Source organism: Takifugu rubripes, chromosome 1 (assembly GCF_901000725.2).
Source record: "Takifugu rubripes chromosome 1, fTakRub1.2, whole genome shotgun sequence".
Lineage (NCBI taxonomy): Eukaryota > Metazoa > Chordata > Actinopteri > Tetraodontiformes > Tetraodontidae > Takifugu > Takifugu rubripes.
The window spans coordinates 25019935-25033869 of NC_042285.1; the positions used below are offsets into that span (position 1 = coordinate 25019935).

The 13935-nt window shown below is 45.1% G+C and overlaps 1 protein-coding gene across 1 annotated transcript; it reads left to right on the forward strand.

The window, feature by feature from the left end:
* Positions 1–600: 600 nt before the first annotated feature.
* Positions 601–13589, forward strand: cavin2a (caveolae associated protein 2a). Its single transcript, XM_011612140.2, has 2 exons — positions 601–1389; positions 10297–13589. The coding sequence occupies exons 1-2, from the start codon at positions 838–840 to the stop codon at positions 11167–11169; spliced, it is 1425 nt and encodes a 474-aa protein (XP_011610442.1). The 5' UTR covers positions 601–837; the 3' UTR covers positions 11170–13589.
* Positions 13590–13935: the final 346 nt, after the last annotated feature.

The window sequence follows — 13935 nt, forward strand, 5'->3', positions numbered from 1 at the left end:
TTGCAAATTTAGAATTTCAGGAACTTTATGTGACGGTCTGATCAACTTCTACATCAGACTCAGGCAACATTGCAGTCGCACTGAAATGACTTTTTGAGTCCTGCAAGTGCAACAATTGCTGTGGTGTTGATACAGGGAAATGGAGGCCAGGGATTGATAAAGTATGAAGGCATGGCTGAGCTCATTGTTGAAACAGGGATTTCCCACGTTAGCATGTCAGAGTGCCCCATGCAATGGCGCCCAGCTCAAAAAACAAGAGAGGAGGGCAAAGGGAGGGGAAGATTCATTCTGCAGAGTTTTGCAGAGCGATCCCTAAAACCAAACTTTCCCAGTGATTCCAACATACTGGAGTCCCGTACAGTCAAAAAATGCAACATGCAACAGCACAAAAAAGTTGCTTTGAAGCACATTTTGCAAATGCAGGTAGGTACAAACAAAGTGGAACGCCCCCCCACACACACAAAGAGAGAGAGAGAGGGAAGAGAAACTCTACCTTTATTCCGTCAATAGGGCTAGGCCTGCACGGTTTCCCCAGCAACCACGCCCCTCCCTAATGGCTCGCGGGGGAGGTGTTTTTGAAAGTTCATGACGTGTGTGTGTGTGTGTGTGTGTGTGTGTGTGTGTGGGTGTGGGTGTGTGTGTGTGTAGACAGCGACGCAGACTGGGGCGTGGATGCCAAATCAACTCCCAGAAGAACAACATTCTGCTTTCAGTTGCCTGCTGCAGGGAGAGACATCTCTGTCCACAGACCAGAACTCTTCTTCGGCTACTCGTGTCGTGGTGAAACCACTTCTCCAGACGCCCCATTAGAGCGGGACCTCCAACCACCTGTGCGCAATGGAAGAAGACGCGGCCCGCACCGAGCCCAGCAGCGCCACCGGCAGCACCCAGGCTCTGGCGCAGCCGAAAGCAGAGAACAACGCCGACGTGCTCATCCCGAGTTTCACCCCGTCCTCTGTCCCGTCCTCGCCGGCGCCCACCAGCACCCTGTCCCGACTCGGCCTCAAAAGCCCCACCAGCCCCACCGGGGCCGCGCCGGGCAGTCCCATTGACCGCGGCCAGGTGAGCGCAATCACCGTCGTGGCGCTGCTGGACAAGCTGGTCAACATGATGGAATCGGTGCAGGACAACCAGCAGCGGATGGAGCAGCGGCAGGCCGACCTGGAGGGTGCCGTGCGAGTCGTGCAGGGCGACGTGACGCGTCTTTCTAAGACGCACGTAAGCACCTCCAACAGCGTCAGCAAACTGCTGGAGCGCTCCCGCAAAGTCAGCGACCACCTGAAGGAAGTCAGAGAGCGCCTGGACAAGCAAGCTGTCCAGGTGAAGAAGCTGGAGGCCAACCACAGCCATCTGCTGAAGAGGAACCACTTCAAAGTGCTCATCTTCCAGGCAAGTTTCGGGTCGTTCGAAGTTTTTTTTCAGTGTGATAGACGTGCTCAAAGTACGGTTCCATTCTCTGCGCACAGGAATTGCGCCATTAAATAGCTCATTAATAACCTTTGTTTATCAGAGCTGTGTTTACCTGAGGGCTTCTTTCACAATGGCTGCCATGAAATAATCTCACAACGATAGCTGACATGAGTTCCCAGGGAAGATGGGAGATCCAAGGTCCGTTTTAAAGATGTCTCCCCTCGGTCTCTTGTCACGCAACATATTTGCATCAGGAAACCTTCGGAGTGTTCAGCTTAATGCTGCATTTGCATTTCACATTTGACTGGAGCTGTGGGTGTGTTTCCAGCTCCTCATTTGTGTGGCTGCTTGTTACCGAAATGCTTTGTAGCTGCACAACACCATATTAAATTTTCACCACTTCAGACTTGTTGAGCAGGCTGGGAGGGTGTCCTGCAGACACACCTGTGCTTGTTAAGAAGCTCTGCATGCTAAAGCCTTCAAAAACACTTGGATTCTGCTCCCGAATCTTGGGTTAAGATATTTTCTCCCCACGTGGATGTGAAATTCCCCCTCTTTTTGGATGGGAAGAGGGGAGGAAGAAGGGGAAGGGCGTGTCCAGGAAGGGTTCCATAGGATAGTGGAGGAGGGTGCTGCTTCTGGATCTTGGAACACCTCAAAGTCATAATTTAGACAGGCAGCAGGTTTGTGGAAGGATTCAACACGTCAGCAGCCACTCCAGCGCACGCAAAGTAGGAAACCTCCACATGGGGCCTCTTTAACTTATGAATATCCTCAGGAAATTAGGAAAGCAAAGTGTGAGGAAGTGCGTCGCCCATCCCTCACCTGCCCCGTGGTCAGAACCAGTCTCTTTTCACAATAAAGCAAATTCCCATCGACGCCGGCTGACGTGTCCCACCTGAGCTCAGCATGTGCTCCTGTGCATTCGTAAGGTAATAGATATATATTTTTTTGTGCCTGGGTCTGATTGTGTCCCAGTCTGTGCACGTACATGTGTGCTCAGCGGGTGAACTCGGGGGGGCATTATTGACACAGGCAGACCCACTGAGAGCTTTTAACCGCCGCTGTTATCTGGTTTCCCAGGTACTGAGGCGCTGTTGTTCCGGTGCAACAGGTGCCAACTCCTTCCTCTGTGCGCAGCGGCACTGTGGATCAATCTGATTGACCCCCTCCTCCACCAGCACCCCCCCCCCCCCCCCTCCCCCACCGCTGTCTGAATAAGCCGCTGCTTTAGAAATGGACTGCACAGTGCGTTTATTTTCTAAGATTTAAAAAAAATGGGTTCATGTTGTTTTCCTGGCCTCCCCCCAGTTCACACGCATGCGTTACACGCGCGCTCTGCTCTTTATTACGCTCACAGTGTCGGAGCGTGCGGACGAGAGCTGTAAAGTTTATTTGTGATCTGCTGAGTTGAGACTTTTTTCTCCCCCTCCAGTCTTGACTTGGCCCGAGTGCTCGCCGGCGGGTCAAGTAGGTATGTGAACGTGCTGGAAGCCGATTGGACGTTTGCGCTGATGTCGGCTCAGGTGTGCGCAGTTGTGGGGCTGGAAAATGAGTCTTGGCATGCCTGAGGGGAGCAGGAAATAAAAGACCTAAGTGCAGCCCTTGTTACTTTTCCCCCCCGAGCTGGTGTAGACTCTATTTTGGGTCCACTTTTCTGCCTCGCCTGGTTTTTTCACCCTCTGGGTTTGTACCTTTCTCTCTAGATTTTCTCCAGTCTGGTGTAATGCCTCGACATTCTTGGCTTATTTGTTTGACAGGATTATGTCCAAACATGTTGGAGTTCTAGATGCTTTTTCCTACACACCCACTCTTCAAAACTGAGGTTTGAGGGTTCCTTTGAGGGTTTTGACGTTCAAGGCGTAAAACTTCGGCCATGTTTACGGCAGAATACCTGAATTTCTCTGTGTTTATGTGTTTGTTCTATTTTTTTTTATGTCAGCCTTATTGCCTGTCGATGTTCTAAAGTGGCATTTCTTAATAATTGTCAGATTTTAGAACATAGGTTCTAATCATGTTCGTCTAAAGCTCTTCACAATTTTAAATTGATGAATCTGTTTTGTGTCCATCTGCACCGATTCCCCCAAAATGAAAACACATGCAGTGGGCCTCACACTACCCTGATAAAACTCAAGGCTCCAGCACTGTACTCCCAGTACTCCCAGTTAGTGCCCTGCAGCCATTGGCCGAGGGGCCCTCCTCCTCTCCACAAAAGGAAAAATTGATAAAGAGCACTCATACACTGTATGTGCCAACTGAGGTGGAAAGAGAAAGGATTTCTGGGTAAAGGCTTTGGTGAGTGTTGGGTCAGGGATGACAGTGTTGGGTGCCGCTCCGCTGCGTTCCTGTGCATAACGAGGTCTAATGAGGACTTAATTGCTGCTGCTTAGCCCTTGCTTGTTTGTTTCTGTGCACCAGGGCCTTTTCCTCCACACGGCCCTCCCCTCTCCAGACCTTTGCACACAATTCCCAGCCAGACGTTCCAGCAGTGTTATGATAATTTTTAGCAAAGGTAAACTGTTTTGTTTGCGATATCCTGAACAATCACCGCCCCCCCTTATCTTACTTGAGGTTCATTTTGATCACCATTCATTGCCGAGCAGCATCTAATCTTCCCCTCTGTGTTTACTTGACAGTGGAATTCGAAGTTGACAAATAAGTTTACAAAGTGGCGGGTTTTGAACACCGTGTGAACTTTATTTATCACCACAATCTTGTGTGGGGGCCTGATTGAGGAGAATGCTCTGCTGGTGGGATGGGAAGTCGATGGCTGGAAGGCAGTGACACCAGTCAGAGCTTTCACACACTATCCAAACCCTCCGTATCGCATTGCAAGGAAGCACAGTTTTCAGCCAAAAAAAATACAATGTCTGCGACAAGCTAGCAAAGGCTGCCCCAGTGGCATTCCTTCTGGAAAGCTTCATCATTTTCCATGCATTGTTTGGTTCAGCTTTGCTGTCGTTTTCATATTTACTGTTTATTTTGGTTCCCCATCATATCCTGCTGCATCACTCATTAGAGGCTTAAGCAGTTTGTGATTGACGCAGCTTCAGCTTCGCCTTGTTTGTTTTGGTGGCTGTCATAATGCTTTTGTCAATGCACATTTGACCAAAGGTCTGTCTTCAGTGTTTCAGCAGCAGGAAGTGAAGGTTGTTTTTCCAACTGCTTCTAAGATGCAGGAAAAACTGGTAATTCCCAACCTCGCCCAAGGCTGCTACCTCATTAAGGTTCAGCAAAACAAAGCTCACGCCTAGAATTGATTATAGCTAAATTGTGGTCCAATAAATAAGCCGGGTCGGATCGATCATGCACAACAAATGTGACAAAACAGAGTGACTTCAGCATTTGGAAGTCCAGCTTTTCAAAAAAGCAGATCAAAAGATGCTCATGGGGTAATTTGAGTGTAATTACTGTGTATAAAGGAGGTGCGTTGCATTATAAAGTCATATTCTCTTTGGCAGGTTGAAGCAGGCTGCTGGCTGTAGGCAGTAGCTCAGATTTGTGGTGTGTTCCTTGTTTTGGTGATTTATTGCACTTTTCGCTAGCTTCACAGTGTCTGTATTATGGTGCTATAAAGCATTTATCAATCTCTCTATTTATTTATTTATCTATCTGTCTGTCTGTCTGTCTGTCTGTCTGTCTGTCTGTCTGTCTGTCTGTCTGTCTGTTTTGTAAACCGGTAACAAGCAAGTACCCGACTTGGTACTTTACTTTACTTTACTGACTCGGGTACAAATTTACAGGCTGTGGAACGACGTGCGGGGTGTGGATGGGCTGTTTGTTCCTTCACAGGATCTGGATTGGCGGCTCGGTCGTTTGTGGCGGAGATTAAAAACTGCTCATGCAGCTAAATGTGACGAGCCACTCGACACATCGTAAATGCCGCCGCTTGTTTGGGACTAGTTTATTAAAGCGATATCATTTGTAATTAAAGTTACTTGGGGATTTTACGAAGCTGCAGGTGAAGCAGCAATGAAGTTTGTACAGCGACAAAAGTTGCTTGCTCAGTTGCAAAGTGTGTTTGGCCCTTCGGCATTCCCCATGATGCATTGCACTCAGGACTGCCAACAGCGCATATTTAACATGTTTGTCACTATGCCTCAGGTATTGATAACATTATGGCAATAAGCTCTTTTGCACACTTTATAGCTACACCGTGCTGGAACAGGTGCTGAAGAAGCTAAGGGTTATAGTTGTCTATAACGACGCGTGGATTTGCCTGTTTGAGCTCAGCAGATAACACTTCATTACCAGGTTTGATTGTACTGGGCAGCAAGCTTACAACTCAGAGGGCGATAAAAGCTTCATCAGCAACAATGAAGCATCTGCTCTAACAAATCGATTTCTCTCTGTCCCTGACTGATAAAGCTCAGGACGGACAACCATGGCAACAACAAGCCTTCCCTTTATTTACATGGCAACTGACAAGTTTTATATTGACTAATATAGGATTGGATTAAAAGAAAAAAACACAGAAAAATAGATTTATGCATTCTTCTTAAGTGAGCGTTTGCTTTTAACTTCTTTTTCTTGCCTTTGGATGCTAAAAGCCAGAAAATCAATAGCAGGAAAAAATATGAAATATGAAATTATAGTGTGTATTGTGATAACACACATAACCCTAACCCATTACATCTGACCCCTACAGCCGGCAAACATTGTGACATTGTTGGAAGCCTTATCAAACATTCTAAAAGCGTCCCTACATAGTGCTTATCAAACAATGGCTGTGATAGGCACAATTCATGGATTGTGCTGCAGCAGTGCGTCACAGATAAAGGAGTCGAAATAAGCGAGAGGAACTGTGAAAATGCAGGCTTATATTGGAGATACACCAACCAGAGATGTCCTGCATTCATCATCAGTGGAGTCAGTCGTGTAAGACGAGCAGGCCACTGCTGTTAGAGGAAGTGCATTTGTCCAGTTAAGCATTATAATGAAAACCGCTCCGCGTGTAAAATGAATCATGTGCGAATGTCGCTGCTCCGCAGGCGCTGTCCTGTGAATTAAAGGCTGAACAGGCTGCTTAAAATCTCCAACACAATCATTTGTGTCAGCAGGAATAATGGTGGCCTCTCCAGATTGCCTCGATGTCCGGTCTGCCACCTCATCAGCGTGCCGCTCTGCCTGAATTGCTTATTGTGCTGTGAGGCCAGCAAACATACGCTGTTTTCTTCCCTGCAGATAGGAAAGAATTCAATGACTTGTTGTGCTGGGTGTCTTGGTAATTAGGACAGGAGGAACTACTTCCAACTGTTGATCCGATCCAGTTTGTACAGTATGTGCGCTCTTCCCGAGGAGAGTTTATCATGTTACAGTGCCCCAGGACACATAGCAGAATTCCATTTCATTTCCTTCCTTTCCTCCCAACTTCCTGGATGTGAAGGACATGAGATGCTACTCAACAACCAGGGAGGGGCTAAACTGAACTGTGAAGATCATCACTTTGTATTCAAGGGCGTGGAACCAAAACATCCAGAGAATAAGTTCAATTTATACAGATGAAGAAGCTCTGTGTGTTTATGCAAGAGTGCAGGGGTGTCAGGAGATAGGGAGAATTATATTACCGGGAGCTTTCTCTGGCACTTTGCATGGAATGTGCATTTCGCTATATTCTTATCTGTTAAATGAAAGCAGTGCATCCTGCAACTGTAACACTTTACATAATCAATTGCTGGGCTGCACAAGAGCTTAACGGACTGATGAATACATTCCCTCCGGCACTCAAGTTCCCAATTACATCTACTGGCTTCATTAGGAAAATAAACATTGTGCCTGTCTGGATTTTTTGAGATTTGTGACGTACAAATTTATGAGTCACTGTGAGAGAGAAATGGCAGGTTCCGTTGAGATCCGGTGGTTGGCGGCCTGACTCGGGGGGGGGGTTGCCTCTTGCCTGAACGTGGGCAGCGGTCATGGCTTACCTTCTGTGCCAGCACACGTGCACCATAAGAAATCCATCAGAAAAGTTTCCTTTAAATTGTGAACACATTGTTTAATCCCTGTGCAAAAATCTTCACCCAATAGGCTTCACATTTCAGTAAAGGTGTTGCTTTAGCTTGTTTGTTTGTTCCTGAACCCCCCCCCCCTTCCTCAAGCAGCCCTTAACGTAATGGAGAGGACTGAAAAAGAAACAGTATAGGGTATCATTGTTCAAATGTCACGGATACAGACACGGAGCGCAACATGAGCTCTTTCAATCCACAGGGATTCCATCTTGCCCCGCCCTGATCTCCTATCTGTTTGAATATAGAAGCTCTCCAGAGGTTTGCCTCTCTCTCTCTGTCTCTCTCTGTCTCTGCTCTGGCTGAATAACACCTAGCTGACTTTGCAATGGCGGCTTTGCCACGCAGCTGCTAATTGAGATCTGAAGTGTGCCAAATGTCTTTGAAGCATGCGAATGTTTTTGAAGAAAATGCACGGTAAACATGTTGTTACGCCTAATTAACTTTGTTTTCTTCCTTTTGCTCCAAATGCATTTTTAATTCCTATTCCACGTCAAACTGCTCAATAGCCCTGAACAATGACCGGCGTCCTGCGTGGCTGCACACGTGTTCTGGCACGCACATACTTGAACTCACCACATATTCTCTGCTGGATAATGAGCACTACCTTAGTCTCGGGGTTCAGTAATTAACAGGGTTCCCAGGAGAAAAGTAACACTCGCAGCACAGAGTTGAGTCCAGTGGAATGAATCTCACTGCCAGAACATAAGTGGGAATTTTTCACAAATAAATCCAAGATTTTAAAATTCTGAATTAGTAGTGGATAAGGTCAATGCTGGGAAATAGTTGTGGTAAACACATGATTCATATATTGGTGATTCAATGTAAAGTAACTTTTGTAGTCCATTTTGCTCCGGTGTCTTGCACAAGAGGACACAGGAGGAGTTTGAGTTTCAGTTGCTGCCTCCCCCACAGGCACTTCACTAACAATATTGGTTAAATCTTGTCAGCCGTATCCCTGTTTTGGGCATGTTCAGGCTGGAGCGGACCTGTGAACATAGGCGCCTTAAACACTGCTAATCTATCGGGAGATTAGTTTTATTTTAAAGAATAGCATTTAGAAGGGTTATTTTTTGTGTCTAACTGTTAAATTTAAACTTATCTTCCACATTCTGAAAGGAAATACCCAAATAAATAACAACTTTGTTTAAAATTTGTTAACATTCATCATTACGGCCTACCTGCATGCAAGTTTTCCTGTGTTGAACTTCTAAAGTCGCTCGTACAAGAGCTACACATAGTTGCCGACTTTGCACACCATGAACACATTTTGCACGAACACGTTCAAATGCACACGGTCTCCGCGGGCGTGGCCGCCCGACAGCAAACTGAGGCATCCAGATTATCCTCATTCAGAGCTCCAAACGAGGAGGCCGCCACACGTTGCCTGCTTTCACCTGGAAAATCAACTCTCAGCTTCTTCTGGAGGACGACACGCAGAGAAAGAGTCATTTGTTGCTATAAAAGTGTTAAATGTGACTGCAACACACTGTAGGAACATGTGACTCCATTCTGCTGTATGCCGTCCCCTTTGCCCCACTCTTATATGGGTGGAGGAGCATGCTGACATTATTAACCAGGAAGTTCCTCACATGCTTTGAACACACCTGAGCAGTGAATCATGCCAGTGTGTTTCAGGTCAAGGCAATAATTGATAGTAAGCTGGTGAAAGTGTTTCTGCTTTGCCCATTTAAGTAGTTGAAAACACTGGAATTGTTGTAAGCTTAAAATGTATGTCCTTGTACAGGATCACATTAGGCTTTGTACGTAGTTTGGTCATTTTAATAATTTCTTGTTTCTAAATCACAGGATTGAGTGATACTGATGGCACTTTACCAAAGCAGGCTTGGATTATATCTGATGATCAGAGTGAATCTATAAGTTAATATGTTGTGAGTGACAGACAATCTTAAATACTCAATCAACAGGCAGTATTCTTCTAGACGATCTGGTTGGCCCGGTCCAGAAGTATGTGTTAATGACACAGTTCTTCTCCAGCCTTGCATGTTGTGAGCTCTGCTAACACCTCTCAGGAGCTGCCGTGCATTCTTTCAAAGACAGCCAGTTAAATATAGTACTCGGTTTTCAAACTAGAACCTTACAAGGGTCCGAGCATAAAACATCCAAAATATGAGGTAAAACATCCAAAATAGGAGCAGGTTCAACAGTGTCAACCCCAGGATTCATTAACTGATCGTAAACCTCTTTATTTGCTTTATTGTTACAGGCAAATATAGCTCAGCTAAGGCTGTATACAGCAGCTTGTTTACGCACTGCTAAAGTAAACCAAGCTAAGTTAAGCTGGGAGTTTTCTCTCTGCGCATTTCAAAGGTGTAGTGGAGTATGTCGGCCCCCATAAGCTGCCTCTCTATGCTGTTTGGGCGTTATAGGATAGGCGATGGGGGTGGGAGAACCATAAATACTCTGTGTATGCCAGCATGTGTCTTTAGCTGTGTGACTGCACTGATCTTGACAGACAGTTAAAGAGTGGAAATGAACTGAAAAATAAAGGTAATGAACTTGGTGCTGCCCCTTTGGCCCTGTTTATCACTATAAATGTGGAGGAAAGTGTGGACCACCTCAGATTTCCTGAGGCAAACACCAGAGAAGCAGCCTGGTTATTACATCTGACCAACACTTGACTGAAGCCACACCACCAGCTAAAGATATAACAGGTGTTGTTTCTGTGCAAATATGCAACCCGAGTTTCTACAACTTCAATTGGCAGCTTTTTTAAGAACACTTTTGCATTTCCACATTCCTTTGAGTTTTGGCTTTTGTTATTTTGACTCCTATCAATTTGTTTCCATCTTTTTTCTGCATTTTGACTGTTCCAGGATGCAACTCCTAATATTGCTTCTTGTCCTCTTCTTTCCCTCAGGAAGACAATGAGATCCCCTCCACTGTCTTTGTCAAGGACTCCCTCAAGACCCCACAACCAAGTCAGTATGATGCAGAATCCACCCTGCCACCCCCCTCTGTCACGGGCTCTGTTGACGGCATCCGTGGCCAGGAGGAGGGTCTCCAGAGCATCAGCCTGTCATCCGATGAGGAATCTCTCCCTGTACATCTAGAAGGAGAAGACTATCTGGTAGGGGAGGAAGCAATGGGGATGGGCACTTCCCGCAGCTATGAGAGGAGGGCTGACAAGTTCAAGCGATCCAGCCTCAAAAAGGTCGATAGCCTCAAGAAGGCCTTCTCACGTACAAGCATCGAGAAGAAGGTGAACCAGATCACCACCAGGATTGTGCCACCAGAGAAACGTGAGAAAATTATGAAAAGCCTCACTCCGAACCATCCCAAGAGCCCAACTGCCAAGAGCTCCTCTTTCAAGGTGTCTCCCATGACTTTCAATGTCAAGAAAGTCAGAGATGGAGAGACCCCCACACAGGATGCCAGCTCCCCTGGAGAAGAAGCCCACATAGAGATTCCTCCAATTGAAAACATGGATGGAGAGATCCCCCTGGCAGAAGCACATACAGACGAGGGGGCTTTCAAGGAGCTCCAGGAGAGTGTGAGTCCCTCCACCCCAGAGAGCATGAAGGTGGAGCTTGAGATCAATGGAGGGCCACCGAGCATTGAGTGCGAGGTAAACAACCACTGTGCTGGGTTAGCTGTTCCAGAGGACATGGAAGATATTCCTGTGGAGGAAGAAGTGGAGGAAGCACAAGAGAAAAGCAAAAGCCCTGTGGAAGCAGCAGCAGATGCCCAGAGTCCAGTGGCAGCAGTTGGAGTAGAGCCAGTGTCCACTTAAGAGTCCAATCTAGCAAGAGTTAATTGTAGTTTCCCCTTCTTGTATTTTATCTTGAAAGATTCCACATTCACGAACACTCGTAAATCTTGAATTTATCCCTCCATTATAAGCAGAAAACCCTCACATACAGGGAGACGGGAAGGTAGTCCACCCTCAGGCCATTCCTTCAGCATTATTTACACCAACTTTACCCTTAAAGCTTTCCATAAAGTGCCTTAGAAACAACACTTCAAACCGGCCAGAATCTGAACGCTGTAGCTGGGTCGTCCAGGGAATTAATATCATGCTAATGCATCAACAGCTGCCTACCTCTTCAATAGCAGCGCATCTCTGTGGCGCTGGGCCAGCCATCTCCCCGCCGCTGCCGCTTTCTTCCTTTCAGCTAGCCTCTTTGTTCTCTTTGTATTTTGGGGGAAAACCAGTAAATCTTTGGCAAACGACTGACCCTTGTGGTGGGACTTTGCCAGGTTGGATGAGTTGGGATGGTGTTTCTGAATTTTCTGTGAAAACGTCCTGGGGTGTTTTAGAGAGAGTTAGAGGTTGTTTACCGCGTATTTTCAATCTACGCTTCAAATGTGTTAATCTGAAATAAAAAGCTCCTCAACTAACAGGTGGTACAGATAGTCGTGGTGCCATCTTCAGCTTCTATCACTACTGGCTCGCACATGCTAACTATACGTTTACTAATAAAAGATCATCAGGTGACTCAAAAATAAGCAACAAGGAGCAAAAAAATTAAATAGATACGTTGAAATAATCGAAATGATGGTAAAATCTCACTAATCCATGTTTAAGCTGTTTACTATAATAGGTCGCGCTCGCGAGCTTAATCACAGTCGTGCAAACGAACATCGTTAAAGCTGCAAATGGTGATAAAACTGCATGAAACAGGTTTTGCAATAATGATTCCCTACATCTTTGTTTATGGACATGCATAACATTTTCCCCCATGTAAATCACTTCACGTCACACACATCACTTACTGTATATCCACTGTTTTGTTGTTTTTTTGAGTTGCTATATGATTCTTGGGTGGGATCCATAATTTGCATGTTGAAATGTTTACCATGTTTGAAACCGACATTATCTTATACGGTTGCCAGAGCACATCTACTAAATCCAGGGGCACGCACACTCCTACACAGGCTTTACCTTGCACAAGCTGGTATGAGTGCGTGTGCTCCAGAGGGAATAGATGCATGTTTTTGTTGATAAGAGGCAGAGTTATGTGTATATAGTCACCCTTGTCAGACATTCAGTGCAGCTTTGACTGCATTTTGCAATGATGATTCTTTGATAGCATTTGAACCGGGAATGTTTCACCTTTTTTTCTGCTTTCACAATCTGTAAGATGTGATCAGAAATAATTTTTCTTGCATGTTGTTGGTACATTAGCAACAGATTTTCCAGATGCCTAATGGCATAACTCTGGGAAATGAATATAGCATGTGATAGCAGGTGCCAGGGATCCAGGTATAAGAGGTCAGAGAGGTGGATAAAAGCAGCGGACAGCATTCCTGGCTTTGATGGATGAATCCCGCACAGCCCATTTTTCATGTTCTTTGCCTCCCTGTTGAGATAGTGCAGTGGGAGTACGAGGCATCCCGGAGCCACAGGTGTTCTTGTTGTGGAATAGGGGCAAGTCAGGAAGAGGTAAAGAGCTAAAGTTGCTGAAAAGGGATTATAGGGATGCCTTGCACAGGCATTCACAGCTTGGCATGAAGAATGTAACGTGGAATGTTGTAGAGGATCACCATTAATCTGACCGATACTCCACCACATCCGTGAGACTTAAAGTCAAATATATTTACATCCCAACTATGCAGCAATTCTCTGTTAAAGGTTAACAGGAGTTACAGCACAGGTTTAGTCACAAATTCCATAACTTCTCAGTCTAATTGCTGATGGGATCAGTAAAAATTAAATGATTAAGTGTAATAAAAAAAAAAAAAAAGGTGTAACAGGATTTAATATCCTGTTACACCTTTTATCTTAACATGCCTATTTTAAAAAAAAATCATTTTACTGAGAGATTAAAGAAAAGTGACTGGCTTTGAGTCATCCTTCCTTATTCATGAAAAAAATGTGTTACTATGGAGATATTGTCTGCTATCATTGATAACATGTTATAGAACATTTGTGTTAAATTTGAATTTTTCTGTCTGTTTATTTTCCTCTTTTTAAAAAAAAAAAAAATCATACTGCGTTCCCTGCATGTATTTCTTTTTTTTTGTAAGAATCTCAAAACGGCAAATGGAAGCATTTTCAGGCATTCACACATGTTTGTTCATTGTTTTCTTTTGTGTCAACCAAAGATATTTCCTTCTGTTCAGAAAAACCCCTCTTCCACACAAACTGTTTATTTCCTAGAAAATTAGCATTGTATACATCAATAAAAATTTTATTGGTTAAAATATTTACTTATGGTCTTTGTGTGATTTGCAGTTTCTGAACAGGAAATAAGTGGCTCCTTTGAAGGCCGTCTCAGAAGTGGCATGGCCCAGTAAAACAGTAAAAACAGTAAAATGTGTGGTTAATCAGGCCGCCACTTCAGTCAAATACAAGTAAGAGAGGGTGTGTCATTGCAATCCGGTGAACCTACTATAACTGCAGGAGGGAGCGGCTCCATTGTCCTACTTTTATTTGCATAGTGCAGTTTGTGAAATGCTATCAAAGTTGTTTTCATGTGGAAAAGTATTTTCACACAGGTGTATGTCGCCCTCGTGTGTCTAATGTCAGGCCGACGCTGCAGTCATTGCTGTTTTA

What these genes read in the sequence shown, in the direction of transcription:
- cavin2a (XM_011612140.2), top strand. Translation starts at nt 838, where the DNA reads ATGGAAGAAGACGCGGCCCGCACCGAGCCCAGCAGCGCCACCGGCAGC. An exon ending in TCAAAGTGCTCATCTTCCAG is followed by an intron (nt 1,390 to 10,296) that starts GCAAGTTTCGGG and finishes TCTTTCCCTCAG; the next exon opens with GAAGACAATGAGATCCCCTC.